The sequence below is a fragment of the Hyla sarda genome, chromosome 1 (genome assembly GCF_029499605.1).
Source record: "Hyla sarda isolate aHylSar1 chromosome 1, aHylSar1.hap1, whole genome shotgun sequence".
Taxonomy (NCBI): Eukaryota; Metazoa; Chordata; class Amphibia; order Anura; family Hylidae; genus Hyla; species Hyla sarda.
Window position 1 is genome coordinate 606,681,010 of NC_079189.1, and position 25,168 is coordinate 606,706,177.

The window sequence follows — 25,168 nt, forward strand, 5'->3', positions numbered from 1 at the left end:
TGTATATATGTACTGCATTCATTTGTATGAGCAATCGAATGATTGCTTATGCATGTCCCCTATGGGGACTAATAACTGTGTAAAATAAACATTTTTAAAAGTTGTTTTTAAACATATACATCAAGTCCCTCCAGAGTGAAAAAAAAAGTAAAACAAAATAAACATATTTGGTAACACCACATGCGTAATTATTTGAGCTATTACTAACTTTAATGATGTTGCATAGAGAATGGTATAAACGTAAAACAGATACAAAACAGTTTTTTTTTTTTGTTTTTGTTTCTTTTTGGTCACATCACAGCCCAGAAAAAAATGGAATAAAATGTGAACAAATAGGCATAAATACTAAAGATCGTGATGCAAAAAATGAGTTTTAACACAGCTCCATAAGCAAAAATCTAAAAAAGTAACAGGGATCAGAATGTGGCTATTTAAAGCATTTTATTTTTTTATTTATTTGTTTATTGGTTTGTTTGTTTATTTGTTTATTTATTTGTTTATTTTTTAAAGTAATTGTGTATTCTTGTGATCCCACCGGCCTGATGAATAAATATAACATGTTAATTCACTGCCCAGTAAATGGCATAAAATAATACCACCCCAAAATTTGCTAAATTTTATTCTTGTTCGTTTCATCGGTTTTGCGGTATATTTTATGGTGATATGAATGGTGTCGTTACAAAGTACAATTAGTTCCGCAAATAAACAAACCCTCATATGGCCCTATAGATGAAAAAATAAAAGTTATGGTTCTAATAAAGCGAGAAGGAAAAAAAAATGAAAATGCTGGTGGTTAAGGTTATTACTCAAAAATAAAATCTGTTTCATTCTTGGCAGGTGACTGTACCAGGAGATCAGAGGAGAATCTTATATCTTCATATTATAAAGCAGATGATGATATCACACAAGATACATATGAAGAACATTCCATTATCCCAGATACACCCTCCGCTCTTCACAGCCAAGGTCTGTCATCTTATCTTTTAAAAGCAGTCCTATCATCTGATTCATCACAGCAAAATATGAGGAAGCCATTTTCGTGTGCTGAATGTAAAAAATTTTATATTCAGAAATCAGATCTTGTAAACCATCAAAGAATGCACTCAGGAGAAAAGCCATTTTCATGTTCAGATTGTGGAAAATGTTTTATTCAGAAATATGATCTTGTTAAACATAAAAGAACTCACACAGGAGAGAAGCCATTTTCATGTTCAGAATGTGAAAAATGTTTTTCTAATAAATCAAATCTTATTCAACATCAAAAAATTCACACAGGAGAGAAGCCATTTTCATGTTCAGAATGTGGAAGATGTTTTATTCAGAAATATGATCTTGTTAAACATAAAAGAACTCACACAGGAGAGAAGCCATTTTCATGTTCAGAATGTGAAAAATGTTTTTCTAATAAATCAAATCTTATTCAACATCAAAAAATTCACACAGGATTGAAGCCATTTTCATGTTCAGAATGTGGGAAATGTTTTACTGACAAACAACATCTTGGTCAACATCAAAAAATTCACACAGGAGAGAAGCCATTTTCATGTTCAGAATGTGGGAGGTGTTTTATTCAGAAATATGATCTTGTTAAACATCAAAGAACTCACACAGGAGAGAAGCCATTTGCATGTTCAGAATGTGGAAAATGTTTTTCTAATAAATCAAATCTTATTCAACATCAAAAAATTCACACAGAAGCAAAGCCATTTTCAAGTTCAGAATGTGGAAAACTTTTTACTCTGAAATCTGTTCTTGTCAAGCATCAAAAAATGCACACAGGTGAGAAACCATTTTCATGTTTAGAATGTGGGAAATGTTTTACTCTAAAATCACATCTTGGTAAACATCAAATAACACACACAGGAAAGAAGCCATTTTCATGTTCAGAATGTGGGAATTTTTTTATTAAGAAATCAAGTCTTGTTCAACATCAAAAAATTCACACAGGAGAGAAGCTATATTTATGTTCAGAATGTGGGAAATGTTTTATTCAGAAATCAAGTCTTGTTCAACATAAAAAAATTCACACTGGAGAGAAGCTATTTTCATGTTCAGAATGTGGGAAATGTTTTATTCGTAAATCAAGTCTTGTTCAACATCAAAAAATTCACACAGGAGAGAAGCCATTTTCATGTTCAGAATGTGGGAAATGTTTTATTCAGAAATCAAGTCTTGTTGAACATCAAAGATTTCACACAGGCGAGAAGCCATTTTCATGTTCAGAATGTGGGAAATGCTTTACTCATCAGTCAAGTCTTTATAAGCATAAAAGAATTCACACAGGAGAGAAGACAATTCAGTGCAACAAATGAAGCAGATAACACATCTATATATCAACCATGTACATAGGATATGTGACATTTATACATATATCATATACTGCATCTCCAAACTTGTTCCCAATTATTAATAAAAGTTTTCTTTTAGAACGTAGTCACCGATCCAGCGATGTCATCACTATAGTTTACATGGTAGGAAAAGAGTGTGATATATGGTTGTGATATTCACTGCTCCTCATGGAGAAGACCCAACAGGCATAATCCATGGGGAGCTGCTACTGGAGACCCAAACACCTCAGAGAGAAGGGACTTATTCCAGTGATGAAGAATTCCAGGACATGACCAGATTAGAGACACAAAATCACTTCTATCTTCTGGCTTCTAGGACATTATTCTGATGGAAGAACTTTACACATTATAAAAAGTCCTATAGGTGTTGGGGAACATTTATAGACAATTGTTGGCCCCGGCTGTCATGGCGTACCATAGAAGATGAATGAATATCGCTCCATAGTGTATAATATCCAAGAAAGAATAAATACAATATCTCTTACCACAGGTAGTTGTGCATTGTACACAGGGGCGTAGGAACCCTTACAAATCTGGGGGGGACAGCATTTAAGTGGGTGTGGCAATGTGAGGGTGGAGATACAAAGGGGTGGGATCATTCAATGTTGCATGATTCTACAGGAAAACAGTCATCCTGTTCACCCACACTAAACTTAATACAATGGGTTATAGTGTGAGTGAACAAGAGACCATGAGGGGTTACTGACTCCATTACGTACCTGCACGCCGGAGATCTGCTTCCATCTTCTGTGAATTGCGTGGCTGAATTTGAATATTAATTGTCGCGGGTCATGTGAGCGCACGCTGCTCACGTGACCCGCGACAATGAATATTCAAAATGAGTCGGTGGGCCCGCCACCAGCGCATAATTCGATGGAATCAGATCTATGTAGTGCAGGTACGTATAGGAGTCAGTTGACGCCTCATCGATCTCCTGTTCACCTGCACTATAATCCAGTTTATTTAATTTAGTGTGGGTGAACAGGATGACTGTTTTCCCTTAAAATTTAGTTTTAGGATCCCCATTACAGGTACCATTGGGGAGCAGTGAATTCAGGAGACAGCAATTCAGGCAGGACTGTTGGAGGTCAGGCTCTCTACAGCCTGGGTAGGCACCATTAAGTCATGCATTACTTATCCTGTACAGATCCTAAGTTATATTCTGTAATATACTTCAGAGCTGTACTCACTATTCTGCTGGTGAGGTCACTGTGTACATACATTACATTACTTATCCTGTACTGACCCTGAGTTATATCCTGTATTATACTCCAGAGCTGTACTCACTATTCTGCTGGTGAGGTCACTGTGTACATACATTACATTACTTATCCTGTACTGATCCTGAGTTATATCCTGTAGATCTTTTATTAAAATTTCAAACATAACAATAAAAAATTACAAAACATAAACATATCATATCCGACAGAACATATCAATATAACGATCATAAAACCAACACCATAGCATAAAATACAACACCGGTCCACCCCACACTCATTCCTGCACACAAACAAATATATACAATATTTACAAAAGACAGATTCCTATAATACCCATACCATACTAATAAACTATATACACTAATATACACTAATACTAAATGTCCTGGCCCAGTTGCAATACCAAAAACCCAATACCAATAATATACCAAAAAGAATAACAACAACAATAATAATAATATATACAAAATAATAAAAACCAACACAAACAAAATAACATCCCCCTTTTTTTTCTTTTTGGCCCTGAAGTTATATCCTGTATTATACTCCAGAGCTGTACTGGTTGGACTTGATGGACGTATGTCTTTTTTCAACCATACTAACTATGTAACTATTCTGCTGGTGAAGTCACTGTGTACATTCATTACATTACTTATCCTGTACTGATCCTAAGTTACCGTATTTTTCGCCCTATAGGACGCACCGGCGCATAAAACGCACCCAATTTATAGGTGCAAAATCTAAAAAAAAAATAAAGATTTTGAACCCAATAGTGGTCTTCAACCTGCGGACCTCCAGATGTTGCAAAACTACAACTCCCAGCATGCCCGGACAGCCGTTGGCTGTCCGGGCATGCTGGGAGTTGTAGTTTTGCAACATCTGGAGGTCCGCAGATTTAAGACCACTGCATAGGAGGTAATACTCACGTGTCCCCGCCGCTCCAGACCCGTCACCGCTGCCCTGGATGTCGCTCCATCGCTGTCACCGTGTCCCCGTCGCTCCGGAACTTCTCTGCTGCCGGCCGGGCATCCTCGCTCTCCGTCGCCGCCATCATGTCGTTACGCACGCCGACGCACGTACGCGACGACGTGATGACGAGGAAGGAGAGCGCCGGCCATACAGGGGATCCCTGAACGGAGAAGAATCCGAGGAGGCAGGTAAGGTCCCTCCCGGTGTCCTGTAAGCACTAACCCGGCTATTCAGTCGGGCTGTTCGGGACCGCCCCGGTGAAATCGCGGCGGTCCCAAACAGCCCGACTGAACAGCCGGGTTAGTGTCACTTTCCCTTCAGATGCGGCGGTCAGCTTTGATCGCCGCGTCTGAAGGGTTAATACAGGGCATCACCGCGATCGGTGATGTCCTGTATTAGCCGCGGGTCCCGGCCGTTGATGGCCGCAGGGACCGCCGCGATAGGTGTGTGTATTCGCCGTATAAGACTCACCGAAGTGCGTCTTATACGGCGAAAAATACGGTATATCTTGTATTATACTCCAGAGCTGTACTCACAATTCTGCTGGTGAGGTCACTGTGTACATACATTACGTATCCTGTAATGATCCTGAGTTATATCCTGTAAAACTTTTATTAGAATAATATAAATCATAACAAACACAAATCCAGCACAACTTTGCCATAACTAAAAACAGCATGAAATAACATAAACCCAACTTTACATTAAAAATAAACAACATAGACCCTGCCTAACCGGCCAGCCCAGCTTTCCTACTAGAAATACAAATATTACAACTACACCTTTCATAACCAAACAACACATTCATAAGAAACATAAAAATAGCACTATTTCGCTTTAATTCAAAAACACCCAAACGCGGGAAAAAATCATACATTACAAATAGAAAACACAACAAGCACTGACACTACACACCATGTTTTATTTTTTATTTTTAAATAATAATAATAATAATATACGAACACTATACCACACACATGCACACATATATCAATATATTAACTACATTTTACCAAGAAATCAAGAAAGAAAATCAAAACTACAACTCAAGACACCAAAACTCGGGAAAATATCACAGAAAACACAATACACACATGCTTGCATACATCTTTACTACATATAACCTACAAGATCTAGACCAAAGAAAATAAATCCATAACGGGATATTAACCCCTTAAGGACCAGGCCATTTTACACCTTTAAGGACCAGAGCATTTTTTGCACATCTGACCACTGTCACTTTAAACATTAATAACTCTGGAATGCTTTCAGTTATCATTCTGATTCTGAGAATGTTTTTTCGTGACATATTCTACTTTAACTTAGTGGTAAAATTGTATGGTAACTTGCATCCTTTCTTGGTGAAAAATCCCAAAATTTGATGAAAAAAATGAAAATTTTGCATTTTTCTAACTTTGAAGCTCTCTGCTTGTAAGGAAAATGGATATTCAAAATAAAACATTTTTGGGTTCACATATACAACATGTCTACTTTATGTTTGCATCATAAAATTTATGAGTTTTTACTTTTGGAAGACACCAGAGGGCTTCAAAGTTCAGCAGCAATTTGGAAATTTTTCACAAAATTTTCAGACTCGCTATTTTTCATGGACCAGTTCAGGTTTGAAGTGGATTTGAAGGGTCTTCATATTAGAAACAACCCATAAATGACCCCATTATAAAAACTACACCCCCAAAGTATTCAAAATGACATTCAGTAAGTGTATTAACCCTTTAGGTGTTTCACAGGAATAGCAGAAAAGTGAAGGAGAAAATTCACAATCTTCATTTTTTACACTCGCATGTTCTTGTAGACCCAATTTTTGAATTTTTGCAATAGGTAGAAAGGAGAAAATTTTTACTTGTATTTGAAACCCAATTTCTCTCGAGTAAGCACATACTTCATATGTCTATGTTAATTGTTCGGCGGGCGCAGTAGAGGGCTCAGAAGGGAAGGAGCGACAAATGGTTTTTGGGGGGCATGTCACATTTAGGAAGCCCCTATGGTGCCAGAACCACAAAAAAAACCACATGGCATACCATTTTGGAAACTAGACCCCTTGGGGAACGTAAAAAGGGGTAAAGTGAACCTTAATACCCTACAGGTGTTTCACAACTTTTTCATATGTAAAAAAAAAAAATTCTTTTTACATAAAATGCTTGGTTTCCCAAAATTTTTACATTTTTAAAAAGGGTAATAGCAGAAAATACCCCCCAAAATTTGAAGCCCAATTTCTCCCGATTCAGAAAACACCCCATATGGGGGTGAGAAGTGCTCTACTGGTGCACTACAGGTCTCAGAAGAGGAGGAGTCACATTTGGCTTTTTGAAAGCAAATTTTGCTCTGGGGGCATGCCGCATTTAGGAAGCCCCTATGGTGCCAGGACAGCAAAAAAAAAAAACACATGGCATACCATTTTGGAAACTAGACCCCTCGGGGAACGTAACAAGGGGTAATGTGAACCTTAATACCCCACAGGTGATTCACAACTTTTGCATATGTAAAAAAAAAAAAAAAAATTTTACCTAAAATGCTTGGTTTCCCAAAAATTTTACATTTTTAAAAAGGGTAATAGCAGAAAATACCCCCCAAAATTTGTAACACAATTTCTCCCGAGTACGGCGATACCCCATATGTGACCCTAAACTGTTGCGTTGAAATATGACAGGGCTCCAAAGTGAGAGCGCCATGCGCATTTGAGGCCTAAATTAGGGACTTGCATAGGGGTGGACATAGGGGTATTCTACGCCAGTGATTCCCAAACAGGGTGCCTCCAGCTGTTGTAAAAGTCCCAGCATGCCTGGACAGTCAGTGGCTGTCTGGTAATACTGGGAGTAGTTGTTTTGCAACAGTTGGAGGCTCCGTTTTGGAAACAGTGGCATACCAGACGTTTTTCATTTTTATTGGGGAGGGGGGCTGTGTAGGGGAATGTGTATATGTAGTGTTTTTTACTTTTTATTTTATGCTAGTGTAGTGGTTTTAGGGTACAGTCGCGCAGGGGCGGGGGTTCACAGTAGTTTCTCGCTGGCAGTTTGAGCTGCGGCAGAAAATTTGCCGCAGCTCAAACTTGCAGCCGGATACTTACTGTAATCCTCCGCCCATGTGAGTGTACCCTGTACGTTCACATTGGGGGGGGGGGGGCATCCAGCTGTTGCAAAACTACAACTCCCAGCATGTAGGGTCTATAAGTGCATGCTGGGAGTTGTAGTTTTGCAACAGCTGGAGGCTCCGTTTTGGAAACAGTGGCGTACCAGACGTTTTTCATTTTTATTGGGGAGGGGGGCTGTGTAGGGAAATGTGTATATGTAGTGTTTTTTACTTTTTATTTTATTTTGTGTTAGTGTAGTGTTTTTAGGGTACAGTCGCACGGGCGGGGGTTCACAGTAGTTTCTCGCTGGCAGTTTAAGCTGCAGCAGAAAATTTGCCGCAGCTCAAACTTGCAGCCGGATACTTACTGTAATCCTCCGCCCATGTGAGTGTACCCTGTACATTCACATTGGGGGGGGGGGACATCCAGCTGTTGCAAAACTACAACTCCCAGCATGTACGGTCTATCAGTGCATGCTGGGAGTTGTAGTTTTGCAACAGCTGGAGGCACACTGGTTGTGAAACACCGAGTTTGGCAACAAACTCAGTGTTTTGCAACCAGTGTGCCTTCAGCTGTTGCAAAAGCTACAACCCCCAGCATGTACGGACAGCGGAAGGGCATGCTGGGTGTTGTAGTTATGCAACAGCGGGAGGCATACTACATTGGCTGGGGATGCTGGGGATTGTAGTTATGCAACAGCTGGAGACACACTGGTTTGCTACTTAACTCAGTGTGCCTTCAGCTGTAGCAAAACTACAACTCTCAGCAGTCACCGACAGCCAACGGGCATGCTGGGAGTTGTAGTTATGCAACCACCAGATGCACCACTACAACTCCCAGCATGCACTTTAGCTAACAGCTGAAGGTACACTTTTTCATAGAAAGAATGTGCCTCCAGCTGTTGCAAAACCATAAGTCCCAGCATGCCCATAAGGGAATGCTGGGAGTTGTGGTGGTCTGCCTCCTCCTGTTGCATAACTACAGCTCCCAGCATGCCCTTTTTGCATGCTGGGAGCTGTTGCTAAGCAACAGCAGGAGGCTGTCACTCACCTCCTGCTGCTGCTGATCGACGCTGCAGGTCAGTCCCGCCTCCGCCGCCGTCGTCGCTCCAGGGGACTCGATCCCAACATTAACGCCGGGGATCGGGGTCCCCAGCACCCGGGGTGCACGTCCCGCACCCGCTCACGTCCTCCGGAAGAGGGGCAGAGCGGGTGCGGGAGTGACACCCGCAGCAGGCGCCCTGATTGGTCGGCCGGGAATCCGGCCGACGAATCAGGACGATCGTGAGGTCACCGGGTCACTGGAGACCCGATTGACCCGGAATCGCCGCAGATCGCTGGACTGAATTGTCCAGCGATCTGCGGCCATCGCCGACGTGGGGGGGCACAATGACCCCCCTGGGCGATATGCCGCGATGCCTGCTGAACGATTTCAGCAGGCATCGGGCACCGGCTCCCCTCCGGCTAGCGGCGGGGGGCCGGAAATGGACAGGACGTACTCCTACGTCCTCGGTCCTTAAGGACTCGGAAACGGGGGCGTAGGAGTACGTCCATTGTCCTTAAGGGGTTAAGGAGACATTACTACAAAAATAAAAAACTGGTTCGACTGCCATATATATCTCTACTATAAATACTATATAAAATATATAAAAAAATATTATAATATAACATATATTATACATACTATATACATAACTATATACACACACTATATACACCTAAAAATATACAGAAAACACACTAGAGTCTATACAGTCCTCAATGTCCAGTCCATAACTGACCCATGCCAGGTCCACCAAAAGAAACAACCACCACCACCCACAAATATACCCTCCCAACCTAGAACTCCTTCCAACCAACTTTACCATTACCAGCTTTAACATACTATACAACCCACTTTAGGCCCAAGTTCGGTGCCTGTAAGCCCTTCATAACCATAACATCTGAAGACAAAACAAAAAGCTATGGTGCACATGCATTAGCCCACCACCAGGAAGAAGGATGGCAATCCTGATACATACAAAATTTACATTCTTTCCCTAACGCCACCCTACCTCTCACCCTACCATTATTTCTAAAGATAAACTGACCCCACTATCACCCTAACCCTGTCCCTAACCAAAACCAGGGTACTCTACCCAAGAGGTCTAGTACCTAGGGCACATCAAAAGAAAACCCTCTCCATAGGAGAGAAGCCCTACTGGTACCAAGACTGCCATACTCCAAAGACCTGATCTTCCCGAGGTCACCAGTGATATTCCTACAGACCTCCACCTCAGAGAGGACTTTCCTCTGTGTAGACACTAAACACCGTGCATTCCACAGATGACACCTGATCTGCCTACAGAATGCGGCAAGATGACCTACCCCACCACACAGACCTGCACGGTACAGGCTGCGCTAAAGTGAGTGGGGCTGCCACACCAGGCTGACAGACCTTAGGCTGCCCCTGGTAGAAAACTTGGATTCTGTCTCTCCCAAGAAAAGCAGCTGATGGGATGTGGGCAACAGTGCTCCCCTAACGCTTCAGTTTGACGTAAAACGTCCAGTCCCAGACCAGATCCCATGTTCGTCATAGTTCTTTTTCGGCATGTCCGTCACATCACCATATCGGCTGAGCCAGGTCATAATGTCATAGCAAGATAGTGACTTGTTACGTGTCAAAACGGTCACTTTCTTGGCCAAATTCTGATGGGATATCGCCTTTACTGCAAAATCCCGCCAGCCGGGTTCGCTTTTCACCACTTCATAGTTCGACCAGAAAAGTTCCAAACCCTCTGGCCGAACGAAGCTGATGTCAAACTCAGAAGTACCAGAGGGGTGGATCAGGGCAAAGATGTCACTTGCCCTGAATTCCATCCAGAGGAGGAGCTCAACCACCTTACCCCGAGGCGGACACGCATCTTCGCCCCTCCACACTTAACGGATCACATTCCTACGGCCACTTTCCTGCCCGGATGTTGGGAGGGACCAGACAACCTCCCCGTTTTGTTCTCGGAAGGCGCCTAAGCCATGTCTTTCTATCCAAAAAGACAGGTCAACCTCACCCCTCCCCTCTACCTGGATTGACCTGTCTCCCCTATGTAGAGCCTTCAGAAAGCGCTGTTGCAAGTGACCCCCAGAGCCAGACAGAGATGGGGATCCCCCTGATCCCCCGGCAGTGACACTGGCATAGCTTCTGGGAGAAGCAGCCACTACCGGGGGGCAGTCGAACCAGAAACTAACCCAGAACCCAAACCAGGACTCTTGCTCTTAACAGAATCATCAGCCATAACACCTTTCTCTGCCATTCCACTACCACTCCTCACCTGCATTTCACTAGCACCCTCTCTTGCACCCCACTTTTTTGCACTCCACTTCACCCCTCTTGCACTCCACAAGCACCCCCCTCATCCACACTGCTATTACAACTCCTCCCATGCACACTACCATAGCTCACATTCTGCACATCACCATTTTTATTCACATTTTTGCTCTCACTTTCCCTCTTACCTACACTCTTCCTTGGTGTGTTACAGACTGGGCTGGCTAGGTATTTTGCATGTTTAAGGGTTCCTGTCTCTTGGGGTGCAGACACAGGCTCCGCCTCTGACATGGGTGGCCACGCCCCCTCGCAAAATGACTGTCCCTCCGGACTAACTTCCGCTACGCCTGCTACAGCCGACACGCAGGGAACCTCCCCCTTTACAGTGGAGTGCCCCCTGGCACCAGAACCGGTACCAACCACGTCACCTAGGGGACCGCCCCCTGAACCAACAAGGTCCGGTGCCCGGACACCGCCCCCCCCTCACAGGAGAGTGCCCTGCAGTGCCAGGACCTGTACGGCCCACTTCAACCGGGGGACTGCCCCCCCGAACGGGTGAATCTGACACCATTTTCTGGTGCCTGGACACCCTCCCCCCTCACAGGAGGGTGCCCTTTTTTTTTTCTATAGTACCCGCGGCCATTTTGGGTGCTCTACTGTATCCCCCATGCTGGCCCCGCTCCACTACAGAAAAGGGGTCTGGCAGATTGGGGGACCCAGCACCCTGAGCCGACTTCTCAGCCGACCCAGGTTGCTGGAAAGAAGAAAAGACAAATTTAACTTGTCCTTGCGTTATCTTCCTCTTCTTGCCCTTTGCTTTTTTCTTTTCCTTTGGGCCTAAATCATCACCGAAGGAAAAGTTTTCCAGATGGGTGGGGAACTCCTGCATAAAATCGCCCGCAGGAGACCCCCATCTGCCAAGCCGCTGCCATCACTGTAGTCACTGCCATCATCATAATCACTGGAGGGAGGTAAGGCCACCTGAGCCGGGTTCACATGGTCTGCACTCAGGGTAAGTGGGGGGGGGGGGGGGTCAGGGGTAGCAGTGGAGCACACAGAACTTGTATCCATATCCCCCTCACTCACATCACCCTCCTCACCTCCCTCCATCTCCTCCTCACTCTGGCAATCATCATCATCTCTGAAGACCGACATATCAGAGAAACGATCACCATTGACAAGTTTTTCTCGGAAAATGCCGGCACCTTCCACAATATCACACCTCATCCGCACAATCTCCTTTACTTTTTTCTTTAATGTTTTTACCTTAGCGGAAAATGCTGCCTTCTTGGCCCTGGATGAATGATCCACTTGGTAGCATGCAAATTTTAAATCCGCTCTTAAGCCTCTTAGCTGTTTGCCGAACTCCTCATATTGAGCCATCTTGGCCTGCATTCTGGATCCGAATGTTGCCAGGGATTCCCTTGGTCCCTTTATCCCCATTGCTGGGGTTCTGAGTAACCAGAGACAGCTGCCTTTCCTCCACTCCTCTGCCTGGAGGTGCTTCTTGGCCTGGATGAACTTTTGCTGGAAGCTTTGCAGCTCCCAGCTGGGGACGGGGGAGGGGGCCCCACATGGCTGTGGACCCTGGCGGATCTCCTCACCCCGTTCTGACTACTGGCTGTTGCATGGACCCTCACACTCGACGCTGCCCGAGAACGGGGAGTGCAAGATGAAGCCCCAGCTCCATAGCAGGAAACCTTCCCAGGTGTCTGCCACACACCTGGGGAGGGGTTGATGAAATCTCTGCTTCTGTGGGAAACTCAGGAGCTAAGCAGAACACAACCTTTCTCCAGAGCTGTACTCACTATTCTGCTGGTGAGGTCACTGTGAACATACATTACATTACTTATCCTGTACTGATCCTGTTATATCCCGTTTTATACTCAAGAGCTCACTATTCCGCTGGGGAGGTCACTGTGTACATACATTACATTACTTATCCTGTACTGATCCTGTTATATCCCGTTTTATACTCAAGAGCTCACTATTCCGCTGGTGAGGTCACTGTGTACATACATTACATTACTTATCCTGTACTGACCCGGAGTTATATTCTGTATTATACTCCAGAGCTGTACTCACTATTCTGCTGGTGGGGTCACTGTGTACATACATTACAATACTTATCCTGTACTGATCCTGAGTTATATCCTGCATTATACTCCAGAGCTGTACTCACTATTCTGCTGGTGGGATCACTGGGGGACATGTATCAAAGATTTTACCCCTGTTTTGTGTGTATTTTTTTGCGCAAAATTTTGCGCAAGCCCTTTTTTTGCGCAATTTTTTTGCGCACGTTTTGGTAGAGCATGTCCTCCAGATGTGGCTGAATCAGGGTACCTTGGAGTGACATCTATAGTACACATGGATTTATTAACTGCGTGCTTTTTTTTTTACACCAAAAATTTTGCCGCAAGAGCTGTTTTTTTTGCGCAAATATAAGCCATCTTGGACTTAACGTAGCAAGATGCTCTAAATCATTGATTCTATTTTCCAAAGAGTGGATTTAGGAGATTACTATATTTACCCGCAATTTATGAAGCTCATTGCACTTGATTGATAAATTTAGCGCTTCTGCACATAATTTAGAATTCAGGAAAAGGGGTAAAATGCTTCTACCATACACAAATAATGATACATGTCCCCCACTATGTACATACACTACATTACTTATCCTGTACTGATCCAGAGTTATATCCTGTATTACACACCAGAGCTGTACTCACTGGGGGACATGTATCATTATTTGTGTATGGTAGAAGCATTTTACCCCTTTTCCCGAATTCTAAATTATGTGCAGAAGCGCTAAATTTATCAATCAAGTGCAATGAGCTTCATAAATTGCGGGTAAATATAGTAATCTCCTAAATCCACTCTTTGAAAAATAGAATCAATGATTTAGAGCATCTTGCTACGTTAAGTCCAAGATGGCTTATACTTGCGCAAAAAAAACAGTTCTTGCGGCAAAATTTTTGGTGTAAAAAAAAAGTACGCAGTTAATAAATCCATGTGTACTATAGATGTCACTCCAAGGTACCCTGATTCAGCCACATCTGGAGGACATGCTCTACCAAAACGTGCGCAAAAAAAGGGTTTGCAAAATTTTGCGCAAAAAAATACACACAAAACAGGGGTAAAATCTTTGATACATGTCCCCCACTATTCTGCTGGTGGGGTCATTGGGGGACATGTATCATTTCCAGTGTATAATAGAAGTTTTTTACCCCTCTGCCTGTTGTCTAAATTTGGCGCAGCTGCGTTAAATTTATCATTCTTGTGCAGCTACTTTCTTGAATTGCGTTTAAATTTAGAATTCTCCTCAGAGCATAAATTTACCCCGCAGCTCTATTTAGTAGGAGCTTTGTCTGCAGTGTATCTGCACCTAAACAGTAATTGTGTCCTCGTTATTAGTTTTAGATTTTTTTCTTCATTATGTAGAATTTTAATCTCGCAATAATACCACTTTTTGCACCCAATTATAACACATCAATTATACCTATGTCCTTATTCTTCATTTAACATCTGTGACACCCCTGTGCAAATCCCCTCAAATGTACATGGTGCACTCTACCTTGTGCGCCCGCAGAGCACTTTGTGCCCACATATGTGGTATCTCTGTACTCTGGCTAAATTGTGTCCCAAAAAATGGGGATCTTTTTTTCCCATTTACCTCTTGTCAAAATGTAAAGTATAAGGCAACAGCTGCATGTCAGTGTAAATAATTTTATTTTTATGCACTAACATACTGGTGTAGACTCCAACTGTTCCTTTTCATAATGGGTAAAAGGAGAAAAAGCCCCCCAAAATCTGTAAGGCAATTTCTCCCGAGTACGGCGATACCCCATATGTGACCCTAAAATGTTGCCTTGAAATACGACAGGGCTCCAAAGTGAGAGACCGCCATGCGCATTTGAGGCCTAAATTAGGGTTTTGCATAGGGGTGGACATAGGGGTATTCTATGCCAGTGTTTCCCAAACAGGGTGCCTCCAGCTGTTGCAAAACTCCCAACATGCCTGGACAGTCAATGGCTGTCCGGCAATACTGGGAGTTGTTGTTTTGCAACAGCTGGAGGCTCCATTTTGGAAACAGTGCCGTACCAGACGTTGTTCATATTTATTGGGGAGGGGGGCTGTGTAGCGGTATGTGTATATATAGTGTTTTTTACTTATTTTATTTAAGTGTAGTGTAGTGTAGTATTTTTAGGGTACAGTCACACGGGCGGGGGTTGACAGCGAGTTTGCTGCATCTCAATCTTGCAGCACTCCCTGTAAACCTCTGCCCATGTGAGTCTACCCTGTCCATTCACAATGGGGGGAGGGGGGGGGAACATCCAGCTGTTGCAAAACTACAACTCGAGCATGCCCTTTGGCTGTCCGTGCATGCTGGGAGTTGTAGTTTTGCAACAGCTGGAGGCACACTGGTTGCGAAACACGGAGACAGACTCAGTGTTTCACAACCAGTGTGCCTTCAGCTGTTGCAAAAACTTCAAATCTCAGCATGCAGTGACAGCAGAAGGACATGCTGGAACTTGTAGTTATGCAACAGCTGGAGGCATACTGCTACAACTCCCAGCATGCCCTTTGGCAGTCCGTGCATGCTGAGGGTTGTAGTTATGCAACAGCTGAAGGGACACAGGTTGCAAAACACTTGAAAGTTTTTTACTTAACTTAGTGTTTCCAAACCAGTGTGCCTCCAGCTGTTGCAGAACTTCAATTCCCAGCATGCATGGTCTGTCAGTATAGTTCAGAAAAATCCAGCTCGCTCCACCAATGCGCCCCCGACACGGATCCGCACCCAGCTCGGTGCACATGGATTCAAACAAGAAAAAGGGATGATCCAGCGTGGGTCAATAGAAATCCAGACTTTATTAGAATTCACAGTAAAAGCAGTAAAAGCAACCAGCAGACAGACGCGTTTCAGGCGCATGCGCCCTTCGTCAGTGATATCATCCATCTGCACAGGTGTCAGTTAAATACCGACCAGGTAGTGGGTGGAGAGTTAACCACCAATTAAACTACACTTGGACCGCTGACAACGGTGCAGAGGAGGATACTAATACAAAACATAGACAGAATGTTAGTAAAAGTACAAGAAGCTAAAAACAATGCACTAATATGCAATTTTGCACAAATGGCTTGTACAACACAGGAAAATAACATGGTGATAAAAAAAATGTGTACACCAGTTATAATCCGCTGTGAAAGTGGAACCAGCGTGTGTGTGTGACTGCGGCGCTGATAATGGAACAGCAATTCTCTCTTTAGATTCAGACCCTTCGGTGCACTAGTGCCCAAAGTGAATTGCCAGAATGCCTCACGTTCCAACAATTTTCGCCGCACACAACCACCACGGGGTCCTATGTGAACACGTTCTATAGCATAAATTTGAAAATAATTAATGTGGCCACCATGTACAGTTTTAAAATGTAAAGATGCTGCCGATCGGTTTCTTACGGCATTGCTGGTTATGTCATTGAGATGTTCCAGCGCTCTGACCCTAAGTTTCCTGGAAGTGGAGCCTACGTATTTAAGTTGGCACTGCGAACACTCAATGACATAGACTACATTATGGTGGTTACAGTTAATATAATCTTTTATCTGATAATTTTTGGTTTGCTCTGCATTGGAGAATTGTGTGCATAATTTTGCATAATTACAAGTTCTACAAATCCTACCGCCACATTTGAAAAATCCTCTATTACTCAACCAGTTATTTCTATTAACCGTGTTGGACAATACCAAGCTTGGGGAAAGAATATCTCCCAGGGTTTTTGCCTTTTTTGGGACTATGTGACAACCTTTAGATAATATTTTTGCTACAATTTCATCCTGTCTCAGGAAATGGAGGTGTCTATTGATAATGTTCTTGACCTGTGTGAATTGGGGAGAATAAGTGAGTGCTATGACCGGTTTGTTCTGAAAATTAGAGCGACTGTGTTGTGAACAGTTAATAGGTGGAGAAATTAGACGAGAACGGTCCTTTTTAGCAACAATAGTTTTAGCTCTGGATAAAGTACGTTTAGTGTAGCCTCTATTCGCGAGCCTACGTGAAGCCTCACTGATTTGAGACTCGCAAGTAGAGGGACCACTACAATTTCTTTTTATCCGTGTGAATTCTCCTACTGGAATAGCCCTGATGGTATGTGGCGGATGATTACTATCAGCTCTAAGAATAGTGTTACCTGCAGTGGGTTTGCGGAATGTTGAAACAGAAATGATATGATCTGGTACTGAGCTGAATTCAAGGTCAAGGAAGGAAATGCTGGATGGGTGTGAATGGTGAGTGAATTTAAGATTGTAGGAATTGTCATTAATGTATTCCAGGAACAGTGGTATGGCAGACATATCACCCCTCCAAATCAGGAGGAGATCATCTATGAATCTGCCATACCACTGCACGTGGGAAACAAATGGATTGGATGTGGAAAAGAGGTACTTGGATTCCCAATATGACATAGTCAGATTGGCTAAAGAAGGTGAATGTCTAGCGCCCATGGAAACGCCACTAGTTTGAATGAAGAACATGCGGTCAAAAGAAAAAAAGTTATGTGTCATGAGATACCATGTGCTCATTTTAATAAATTCTTTTAAATCAGAGGTATAGTCACTGTGGTTGTCCAAATGGTACATCAGTGCCTCCATGGCAACGTGCCAGGGAATACTGGTGTACAATGAGACAACATCACAAGTTAACCAACTATGCTCTGGCCTCCATGTTAGATGTTCGAAAGCTCTAAGAACATCTCTAGAATCTTTAAGATACCCAGGGACCCTTTGGACCATGGGCTGAAGCATTTGATCAGTCCATATGGATAGTTTTTCTGAAAGGGAACCGCAATAAGATACAATCGGTCTCATAGGGGGGGGGGGGGGGCGGTGAGATTAGTTTGTGGGTTTTGGGTAGGCCGTACATGATGGGGATAATGGGTTCATCCACCAGCATGTATTCCCTATCCCTGTTAGAAATGACACCCAAACTAACCCCCTCACTCAGTAGTTTATCCAACTCATTTCTAAACTTGGCGGTAGGATCAAAATCCAATTTTTTTTACACATTTGTATCTAAAAGTAGATCATTAATTTGTTGCATATAAATCGCCTTATCCATCACAGTGACTGTGCCGCCCTTATCAGACATTTTAATGACTATATCATCTGCAATACTAAGTTCATTGAGAGCGGCATTTTCACTGTGCGAAAGATTGCGATGTTTGTTGGGCAGTCCTGATCGACTGTTACCCAATGCAATTAAATCCACCTCCACTGCATTTTGGAATAAATCCATACCATTGGTTCTAGATTGAAGAGGATAAAAATAAGGGTTAGCATTTCTATGAGCAGGGTTGCTATTGGTAACTGCATCTGATTGTTCTCTAGCTAAATCTTGTAATGTGCATAAGGCCACCTGCTCCGAGAAATGTAATCCACAAAATTCGTTAACATAATTATTACGAGAGATAGGTACATCATAATCCATAACAACATCTGCGAAAAAATGTTTTTTGATTGTCAAATTTCGTACAAACTTGTTAATTTCACATAACATTTAAAAAATTTGCAGATCGTTAGATGGGGAGAAATTCATTCCCCTACTAAGGACACTAATTTGGTCAGGAGTAAGTGTCCTATTAGATAAATTTAATACTGTTAATTTCTCGTCACTTGGCTCCTCAATCTGGGAGTGGCCACGTCTGTTGTGTTTTCTTCCCCCCCTCCGGGAGGGTTTCCTTTGCGCTTGGAGATTTTTGAAAGATGACGCTGTTGAACAGCTGAAGACTGTGAAGTGTCCGATTCTGTGCTATCTCCATTGGCTTCCGTTTCATACTCGGATGAGCTGAATGTAACTTTCGGTTTACGGTTGCGATTTCTTCTTCTATAATTTTTATTTTTGAGAATGGATTTGGGTTCACTTGATTCCCATTTGCCCCACGCATAGACTTGATTGGTTTCATAGTCCCGTATGTCCCGCTGTAACTTAATTTTTTTGGTTTCCATGATGTGGGTTTCCATTTTATTAATGCGCTCATTTATTTTATCCAAGAAATCTTTATATTCAGGTAAATCCTTATACAATTCAGCTTCACTCTTAAATTTATCAATGTCCTCTGTGAGGGTCTCCAATCTGAGAGACTGCTTTGGCAGAACGGTTCAAGTTAGCCATGACTGCAAAACGCAATAGTGAACTGGGTTGCACACAGTACCTTGCTTGTGATCCTGTGAAGTTCTCTGGAAGGTGGTGAGCACGGAATGGCTGTAGAACTTGGCAAGTATAGTTCAGAAAAATTTAGCTCGCTCCACCAATGCGCCCCCGACACGGATCCGCACCCAGCCCGGTGCACATGGATTCAAACAAGAAAAAGGGATGATCCAGCGTGGGTCAATAGAAATCCAGACTTTATTAGAATTCACAGTAAAAGCAGTAAAAGCAACCAGCAGGTCAGACGCGTTTCAGGCGCATGCGCCCTTCGTCAGTGATATCATCCATCTGCACAGGTGTCAGTTAAATACCGACCAGGTAGTGGGTGGAGAGTTAACCACCAATTAAACTACACTTGGACCGCTGACAACGGTGCAGAGGAGGATACTAATACAAAACATAGACAGAATGTTAGTAAAAGTACAAGAAGCTAAAAACAATGCACTAATATGCAATTTTGCACAAATGGCTTGTACAACACAGGAAAATAACATGGTGATAAAAAAATGTGTACACCAGTTATAATCCGCTGTGAAAGTGGAACCAGCGTGTGTGTGTGTGACTGCGGCGCTAATAATGGAACAGCAATTCTCTCTTTAGATTCAGACCCTTCGGTGCACTAGTGCCCAAAGTGAATTGCCAGAATGCCTCACGTTCCAACAATTTTCGCCGCACACAACCACCACGGGGTCCTATGTGAACACGTTCTATAGCATAAATTTGAAAATAATTAATGTGGCCACCATGTACAGTTTTAAAATGTAAAGATGCTGCCGATCGGTTTCTTATGGCATTGCTGGTTATGTCATTGAGATGTTCCAGCGCTCTGACCCTAAGTTTCCTGGAAGTGGAGCCTACGTATTTAAGTCATAGCACCGGTCATAGCACTCACTTATTCTCCCCAATTCACACAGGTCAAGAACATTATCAATAGACACCTCCATTTCCTGAGACAGGATGAAATTGTAGCAAAAATATTATCTAAAGGTTGTCACATAGTCCCAAAAAAGGCAAAAACCCTGGGAGATATTCTTTCCCCTAGCTTGGTATTGTCCAACACGGTTAATAGAAATAACTGGTTGAGTAATAGAGGATTTTTCAAATGTGGCGGTAGGATTTGCAGAACATGTAATTATGCTAAATTATGCACACAATTCTCCAATGCAGAGCAAACCAAAAATTATCAGATAAAAGATTATATTAACTGTAACCACCATAATGTAGTCTATGTCATTGAGTGTTCGCAGTGCCAACTTAAATACGTAGGCTCCACTTCCAGGAAACTTAGGGTCAGAGCGCTGGAACATCTCAATGACATAACCAGCAATGCCGTAAGAAACCGATCGGCAGCATCTTTACATTTTAAAACTGTACATGGTGGCCACATTAATTATTTTCAAATTTATGCTATAGAACGTGTTCACATAGGACCCCGTGGTGGTTGTGTGCGGCGAAAATTGTTGGAACGTGAGGCATTCTGGCAATTCACTTTGGGCACTAGTGCACCGAAGGGTCTGAATCTAAAGAGAGAATTGCTGTTCCATTATTAGCGCCGCAGTCACACACACACACGCTGGTTCCACTTTCACAGCGGATTATAACTGGTGTACACATTTTTTTATCACCATGTTATTTTCCTGTGTTGTACAAGCCATTTGTGCAAAATTGCATATTAGTGCATTGTTTTTAGCTTCTTGTACTTTTACTAACATTCTGTCTATGTTTTGTATTAGTATCCTCCTCTGCACCGTTGTCAGCGGTCCAAGTGTAGTTTAATTGGTGGTTAACTCTCCACCCACTACCTGGTCGGTATTTAACTGACATCTGTGCAGATGGATGATATCACTGACGAAGGGCGCATGCGCCTGAAACGCGTCTGACCTGCTGGTTGCTTTTACTGCTTTTACTGTGAATTCTAATAAAGTCTGGATTTCTATTGACCCACGCTGGATCATCCCTTTTTCTTGTTTGAATCCATGTGCACCAGGCTGGGTGCGGATCCGTGTCGGGGGCGCATTGGTGGAGCGAGCTAAATTTTTCTGAACTATACTTGCCAAGTTCTACAGCCATTCCGTGCTCACCACCTTCCAGAGAACTTCACAGGATCACAAGCAAGGTACTGTGTGCAACCCAGTTCACTATTGCGTTTTGCAGTCATGGCTAACTTGAACCGTTCTGCCAAAGCAGCCAATTTATTTGCTGCTACAGGATCCCAGGAACCTAATCTGGTGAACCTCAAAGTATGCATGCATAATCTTGAACGCCTGCAATTCCAGGAAATGAAGTTATGGTGGGATCACACCACTCTTACGAATTATATAACTAAAGAAATTATTCCGAGAGGTCTACGGATCCGGAAAATTCCTAATGTTGTCTATTGTGATGAAATGCTGAATGAGTGGAATGAGGCTCTTACCATTTGCTCCAAAAGTATCATGAGGACTATTACTAAATTCGAGTCTCTCAGATTGGAGACCCTCACAGAGGACATTGATAAATTTAAGAGTGAAGCTGAATTGTATAAGGATTTACCTGAATATAAAGATTTCTTGGATAAAATAAATGAGCGCATTAATAAAATGGAAACCCACATCATGGAAACCAAAAAAATTAAGTTACAGCGGGACATACGGGACTATGAAACCAATCAAGTCTATGCGTGGGGCAAATGGGAATCAAGTGAACCCAAATCCATTCTCAAAAATAAAAATTATAGAAGAAGAAATCGCAACCGTAAACCGAAAGTTACATTCAGCTCATCCGAGTATGAAACGGAAGCCAATGGAGATAGCACAGAATCGGACACTTCACAGTCTTCAGCTGTTCAACAGCGTCATCTTTCAAAAAACTCCAAGCGCAAAGGAAACCCTCCCGGAGGGGGGGAAGAAAACACAACAGACGTGGCCACTCCCAGATTGAGGAGCCAAGTGACGAGAAATTAACAGTATTAAATTTATCTAATAGGACACTTACTCCTGACCAAATTAGTGTCCTTAGTAGGGGAATGAATTTCTCCCCATCTAACGATCTGCAAATTTTTAAAATGTTATGTTTGTACGAAATTTGACAATCAAAAAACATTTTTTCGCAGATGTTGTTATGGATTATGATGTACCTATCTCTCGTAATAATTATGTTAACGAATTTTGTGGATTACATTTCTCGGAGCAGGTGGCCTTATGCACATTACAAGATTTAGCTAGAGAACAATCAGATGCAGTTACCAATAGCAACCCTGCTCATAGAAATGCTAACCCTTATTTTTATCCTCTTCAATCTAGAACCAATGGTATGGATTTATTCCAAAATGCAGTGGAGGTGGATTTAATTGCATTGGGTAACAGTCGATCAGGACTGCCCAACAAACATCGCAATCTTTCGCACAGTGAAAATGCCGCTCTCAATGAACTTAGTATTGCAGATGATATAGTCATTAAAATGTCTGATAAGGGCGGCACAGTCACTGTGATGGATAAGGCGATTTATATGCAACAAATTAATGATCTACTTTTAGATACAAATGTGTACAAAAAATTGGATTTTGATCCTACCGCCAAGTTTAGAAATGAGTTGGATAAACTACTGAGTGAGGGGGTTAGTTTGGGTGTCATTTCTAACAGGGATAGGGAATACATGCTGGTGGATGAACCCATTATCCCCATCATGTACGGCCTACCCAAAACCCACAAACTAATCTCACCGCCCCCCCCCCCCTATGAGACCGATTGTATCTTATTGCGGTTCCCTTTCAGAAAAACTATCCATATGGACTGATCAAATGCTTCAGCCCATGGTCCAAAGGGTCCCTGGGTATCTTAAAGATTCTAGAGATGTTCTTAGAGCTTTCGAACATCTAACATGGAGGCCAGAGCATAGTTGGTTAACTTGTGATGTTGTCTCATTGTACACCAGTATTCCCTGGCACGTTGCCATGGAGGCACTGATGTACCATTTGGACAACCACAGTGACTATACCTCTGATTTAAAAGAATTTATTAAAATGAGCACATGGTATCTCATGACACATAACTTTTTTTCTTTTGACCGCATGTTCTTCATTCAAACTAGTGGCGTTTCCATGGGCGCTAGACATTCACCTTCTTTAGCCAATCTGACTATGTCATATTGGGAATCCAAGTACCTCTTTTCCACATCCAATCCATTTGTTTCCCACGTGCAGTGGTATGGCAGATTCATAGATGATCTCCTCCTGATTTGGAGGGGTGATATGTCTGCCATACCACTGTTCCTGGAATACATTAATGACAATTCCTACAATCTTAAATTCACTCACCATTCACACCCATCCAGCATTTCCTTCCTTGACCTTGAATTCAGCTCAGTACCAGATCATATCATTTCTGTTTCAACGTTCCGCAAACCCACTGCAGGTAACACTATTCTTAGAGCTGATAGTAATCATCCGCCACATACCATCAGGGCTATTCCAGTAGGAGAATTCACACGGATAAAAAGAAATTGTAGTGGTCCCTCTACTTGCGAGTCTCAAATCAGTGAGGCTTCACGTAGGCTCGCGAATAGAGGCTACACTAAACGTACTTTATCCAGAGCTAAAACTATTGTTGCTAAAAAGGACCGTTCTCGTCTAATTTCTCCACCTATTAACTGTTCACAACACAGTCGCTCTAATTTTCAGAACAAACCGGTCATAGCACTCACTTATTCTCCCCAATTCACACAGGTCAAGAACATTATCAATAGACACCTCCATTTCCTGAGACAGGATGAAATTGTAGCAAAAATATTATCTAAAGGTTGTCACATAGTCCCAAAAAAGGCAAAAACCCTGGGAGATATTCTTTCCCCAAGCTTGGTATTGTCCAACACGGTTAATAGAAATAACTGGTTGAGTAATAGAGGATTTTTCAAATGTGGCGGTAGGATTTGTAGAACTTGTAATTATGCTAAATTATGCACACAATTCTCCAATGCAGAGCAAACCAAAAATTATCAGATAAAAGATTATATTAACTGTAACCACCATAATGTAGTCTATGTCATTGAGTGTTCGCAGTGCCAACTTAAATACGTAGGCTCCACTTCCAGGAAACTTAGGGTCAGAGCGCTGGAACATCTCAATGACATAACCAGCAATGCCGTAAGAAACCGATCGGCAGCATCTTTACATTTTAAAACTGTACATGGTGGCCACATTAATTATTTTCAAATTTATGCTATAGAACGTGTTCACATAGGACCCCGTGGTGGTTGTGTGCGGCGAAAATTGTTGGAACGTGAGGCATTCTGGCAATTCACTTTGGGCACTAGTGCACCGAAGGGTCTGAATCTAAAGAGAGAATTGCTGTTCCATTATCAGCGCCGCAGTCACACACACACGCTGGTTCCACTTTCACAGCGGATTATAACTGGTGTACACATTTTTTTATCACGTTATTTTCCTGTGTTGTACAAGCCATTTGTGCAAAATTGCATATTAGTGCATTGTTTTTAGCTTCTTGTACTTTTACTAACATTCTGTCTATGTTTTGTATTAGTATCCTCCTCTGCACCGTTGTCAGCGGTCCAAGTGTAGTTTAATTGGTGGTTAACTCTCCACCCACTACCTGGTCGGTATTTAACTGACACCTGTGCAGATGGATGATATCACTGACGAAGGGCGCATGCGCCTGAAACGCGTCTGATCTGCTGGTTGCTTTTACTGTGAATTCTAATAAAGTCTGGATTTCTATTGACCCACGCTGGATCATCCCTTTTTCTTGTTTGAATGGTCTGTCAGTGCATGCTGGGCGTTATAGTTTGGAGGCACAGCTGGAGGCACACGGGTTGGGAAAAAGAGTTAGGAAACGAACAATGTTTCCCAACTAGTGTGCCTCCAGCTGTTGCAAAACTATAATTCCCAGCATGGCCAGACATGCTGGAAGTTGTATCTCGGCAATATCTGAAGGGTCAGATGTTGACGAACTACAACTCCCAGCATGCTTGGGCAGTCTGGGCATGCTGGGAGTTGTAGTTTTGCAACAGCTGGAGGTCCACAGTTTGCAGACCACTGTATAAT

General features: G+C 42.7%; 2 protein-coding genes across 4 annotated transcripts in view; both read left to right on the forward strand.

Annotated features, from left to right (window-relative positions):
- LOC130296610 (zinc finger protein 345-like) overlaps positions 1 to 25,168 on the forward strand; it is a 632,251-nt gene that overhangs the window by 324,840 nt on the left and 282,243 nt on the right. The window lies entirely within an intron of this gene.
- Positions 1 to 25,168, forward strand: part of LOC130296708 (zinc finger protein 260-like) — a 473,195-nt gene that overhangs the window by 11,251 nt on the left and 436,776 nt on the right. For 2 of the 3 annotated variants that reach the window (XM_056548543.1, XM_056548552.1), the window contains exon 3: positions 838 to 2,924. The exons of the other annotated variant lie outside the window; for it this stretch is intronic. In XM_056548543.1, coding sequence (XP_056404518.1) covers positions 838 to 2,312 — 1,475 coding nt within the window. In that variant the 3' untranslated portion in view covers positions 2,313 to 2,924. Of the gene's footprint in view, positions 1 to 837; positions 2,925 to 25,168 lie in introns of those variants that run through there. 3 annotated transcript variants of the gene reach the window in all.